Raw genomic sequence first — 4434 nt, forward strand, 5'->3', positions numbered from 1 at the left:
ACGTAATCCTAAATGGAATATTTGAACCAATGAAATGAAGAACATTACAGCTAATCACAACTGCAGAGTTTGAATCAATTAGGAATTAGGCAAGGAAAACCAATAAGACAACGACACGAAGGTCCAATAAAATAGCGAGTTCAACGACCAGTAAAATTGGACGGTGAAAGTGCGATTTATATAGGAATCAGACAGGCACGCTGGACGAATTAAGCGCGTCATAGTGAAAACCATTGAGAATTGGGACAGAAATTTGCGTATGATAAAGCAGGCAGAGTTTTTGGAAAAATAGGTGCAAAATAGCGAAGCCGTGGAAAGGAAATGCATTTGTGGCGACTACTGGAAAATTGTATCTGTTAATCAGATTGACCTTTTTGTTGGGCTGACGAGGGAATGTGAAGCTTGGCAAAAAATCATTGGACGTCTCGTTGTTCGCAAACAAGCACAAAAGGCAAAAATGACAAACGACATTAAAATATATCTGGAATTCAGGCATGAATCACAAAGCAATAAATTAAAAGTATATGAAAATCTGCAGGTATTGATGGAACTGACGATAGCCGGCTTGGCTGCACCACGGTCAGTAATGACGTAATTCCAGCAGACAGTTTTATCTTACATGAGCACAGAATACAAAGCATAAAAAGGAAATATAACAGATAAAATGAGGAAAAGTAAAAGCATCATTTAATATAAAGTTAAAGCATACTTCAAAAATAAAATCATGGAAAGGTAATCGATAATTAGATATACAGTAATATACATTATTTAAATTGAAAATTAACGATAAGAAGGTTACTAAGTAATACACAAATGAGAGAAATGCAGACTGTATCCATAGTTATTATTTTATTACAGTGGTGTTCGATAAACGGGACGATGCGCAACTAAGATGCGAAGGCAAGATGCTACATTCAGGTGAAAATTTAATACTGAAACTTATTTTCCTTTTGTTTTGCTATGAATGCATCTATATTTAAGTATTTGAGCAATATTCAACATGAAGATGCGTAAAACTTGAAATACTTTTAGAACAGAATTCTCAATTACATATAGTTAAATGTTGAAGGTATTGAACAAATCCATATTTCAATTTGCTATTTTAGGTAATCGTCTAGATTTAATTGGAGAGGACGATAAAATTTTCAATTTACACTTGCTTATGGCATTCAATATCATTCTCGACTTAGAAGGTCAAATATCACTAAGCGTATAGTGTAATCTATTATGCGGGACAGAAAAATACCGTTTTTATACAGAAATCGTTTTTAATTTAATTTTGTTATCACTTTATATTTTTTTAGCATAGAGAGCGCAACCAGTGTGCTCAATCATTGTTTATTTTTTGTTGACATCATGTTCTAATTCATATTTGAGTAGCATATCCAACTTACGTAAGCTGGCGTTTACCGCTACGTGCGCAGTGTCTGTCTTTTATGCAAATTGGGCGGTTTGAAAATTAACTTCGTATTAGCAGAGCGCCAGTTAAATTGACTATGTTGACTAACAGAGGCATCGACAGCAATGTTTGCTCGATCTATTTTTGCTTTAAATACTGAGTAAAGTGTGTTCTTAGATATAGAGGAATCTTATCTTTTCAAACAAAGGCGTGGTGCAGTTTTAATTTAAATTTGCATTTCAATTTGTTTGCTTTTGAGCTTATGCGTGACTTGCATAATATTTGTTCAACGAAATGAAATACGTTTCATACTTGTTAATCAATAGAAATGAACTTTATGTAAATTTTCCTGAGGCTACTATTAGTTGCTCTAGAAACTCATTTCAAATGATTGTAGGCGAACGGTGTGCGGCGAATGAACAATGGCGTTTTCAATACGATGACAGACGAAGAAGAACAATAAAAACGGCTTTGTTTTTTATTTATTATAAAATTATTTCATTGAATTAATTCTTCTACATTTAGATACAGAAGAATAGAAGATGAAAATGGACGTCCAAGAGGACGAGGGTAAGTTCGGTAAGTATAATTCTTTGAGTTAGGCTAATTAGTTAAAGTTCACTGAGGAGTTCTTGAGTCTGTAATTTATATAAATTCGAGCTGTAAGTTATTGAGTATTTAATTCAGATGTTTGTTAATTAGAGTAATTGGATGTAGATCATGAGTATTATTATAATTAATTTGAGTGGCTTTCCGCATTTGAACGTTTTCATGTCCCATGCCTTGTCGAGTTGAGTTTAGGGTTCATTTGCGGAAAGTGAAATGGTTGAATAATTTGTCGATCATTTCAAAGGACAATTTTTGAGCATAGTGAGTTTGTAGCACTGCTATAGTTTGAGTATTAGAATAAGTAAATGCTTGAGAATAGCAGTGCAAGGATAGGAGGAATGTGAGATAGGGTGGTGTGCAGGAGTTCGACGGGTTACACTGCACGACGCGACCCTAACCGTATCAAATGATCAAAGTCCATATTTTCAAAGCTCACCTCTTCCTCTCCCGGTTGCGGTACCAGAGGCCTGCCGCCTTGCTCGGATCCCAGCAATGGGATCTCAAGCAAGGTTTTTTTTCAGCCCGACCGCCCCCGCGCCGCCCCCCGCCCTCCTGCCCGTTAACGGGGACTTCCCTCGGCGGAGTCTCCTAGTCCCGTGCTGGCCAGAGACCGGTTTTAAAGAGATGACCCTGTCCATTTGTGTGGTAATGGACGTTGTTTGAAATCTTGTGCAATGGGATTTCAACACCTATGTGAATTCGTAAGACGTATCTGTCCTAGAGGCAGTTATGCAAATTCGCAATTGACGTAGTGCCGAGACTCTGTTTCGGTGCCAATCTAGTGGTGATCGTTACTCCCCCAAGAGGAACGGTAAGCGTCGCTATGCGTTTGTGTTATTGTTACGCTGGCTCTGACACTTGGCCAATGATTGACATCAGATTTGCCGTCACACCTTTAACTAGTTCATTTGGCGTTGCACCTTTCATCAGTTTAGGCATGATACATTTGAAATTAATCTCCATGGAGAGTTTCCCCTTATAATCATGCTAAGTAGTTTAAATTTGTTAGCATTTTATACATTAATTTATTCATTTAGGAACTTAAATGATAAATAAAATATAATGTTCATTCATCTAATAATTGGGCAAATTCAGTTTTTGTTTACATTACACTGTTTTAAAGTAGAAAAGTTTATCAGTTTTTCATTTACATTTCATCTTATAAAAGGTTTTAATTATTCATTAATTTTATAGTGATAATAATATATTTTTAGTATAAAGCTGTTTTTTACTTTAAAGAATGTAATGTCAAAGTAGATTTCTACTTTAAAACAGTGTAATGCAGACAGTTAAAAGGGAGGTAATGTGATAAACATTGAATAGGCATAATTTTATTTATTAATTATTTGTGAATTAGCTATTGTTTGAATATAAATTTTTTACTTATGAAAATGTTAATCGGGGTCTCCTTTAATTAGGCAGTGGCAAAATAAACTTGGTATAAATGAATTAAACAATTAGCTTAGACAAGGTGCAACGAGTTTAATCTTTTTATAAATAGGAATTAATCTTCTATAAATAGAATGTTATTAATCCGTAACATGTAGGAAAACAATGTATTAAATATGAGATTAATTTTAATATGCTAATTAGAAAGTTTAAAATGCAACGTAAATGCTACACTGAGTATTTTAATTTTTAATTAGGTTAAATAACGTCACTCGTATCAACATATTTTAGCAGTGAGAGTTTTTTAATAAATGATTAACATACAATGTAAACACAAAAGTGGGTCATAATATTTTCTAATTAGGTATAGTAACGTCACTCGTAACTACATATTTCAGCAGGGTTTTTTAATAGTTAATTAGAATGTTTTAAATGGAATGCAAAAAACAGCAACTTACAGTTGTCAGCTTTATTTGAAAAGATAAGTAGGCATAATACATTAAATCAATAATGATGAGTTGTAAATCATACGGTAAGTATGCAAACATGAGTTGGTTCTGCAGGACAGTACATTAATATTGAGTATCAGGTGTGACGGCAATTTGATGTGCATGAGGCGGCAAGGCTTAGTAGGCGTAACGATTCACATCTGCCTGGCAACGCACGCCATCTGGTGCGGAAGCTACGTCTTCGGCGGATCAGAATGGCCATCTGGTCCGTCGAGGGTGGATCAGATGGATCCACCCAAGGTCATCTCGGCCAAAATCGTGAGGCCAGCACGTGGGCTAGGAGGCGATGATGCCTTGGGAGTCCCCGGGGCAGGAGGGCGGGGGGCGGCGCGGGGGCGGTCGGGCTGACCGAAAGGCAGGCCTCCACCGCAACCGAAAACTTTTTTTTAAAAAAAATTCACAAAAAAAAGCAACCTTCCCCCCGCTGAATCGACGAAAACGCGAAATCTCCCCCACCCTCACGATTTTTTCATGGAAGCGCAATCTCCCTCCCTTGTAGACAGGAAAATGCAAATCTCCCCACTCTGT

At 36.3% G+C, this 4434-nt stretch overlaps 1 protein-coding gene across 1 annotated transcript; it reads left to right on the plus strand.

Moving 5' to 3' along the window:
- The first annotated feature begins 1947 nt into the window (after window positions 1-1947).
- Tsp_08074 (30S ribosomal protein S14) lies at window positions 1948-4196 on the plus strand. The gene is made up of 3 exons (XM_003373429.1): window positions 1948-1969; window positions 2370-2517; window positions 4031-4196. Exons 1-3 carry the CDS (start codon window positions 1948-1950, stop codon window positions 4194-4196), a joined length of 336 nt encoding a protein of 111 aa, XP_003373477.1.
- Window positions 4197-4434: the final 238 nt, after the last annotated feature.

This window comes from Trichinella spiralis (genome assembly GCF_000181795.1).
Source record: "Trichinella spiralis strain ISS 195 chromosome Unknown Scfld6, whole genome shotgun sequence".
NCBI classification, from domain to species: Eukaryota; Metazoa; Nematoda; class Enoplea; order Trichinellida; family Trichinellidae; genus Trichinella; species Trichinella spiralis.

What these genes read in the sequence shown, in the direction of transcription:
- Tsp_08074 (XM_003373429.1), top strand. Translation starts at nt 1,948, where the DNA reads ATGGACGTCCAAGAGGACGAGG. An exon ending in GGACGTCCAAGAGGACGAGG is followed by an intron (nt 1,970 to 2,369) that starts GTAAGTTCGGTA and finishes GGTGGTGTGCAG; the next exon opens with GAGTTCGACGGGTTACACTG. An exon ending in GCAATGGGATCTCAAGCAAG is followed by an intron (nt 2,518 to 4,030) that starts GTTTTTTTTCAG and finishes AAGGCTTAGTAG; the next exon opens with GCGTAACGATTCACATCTGC.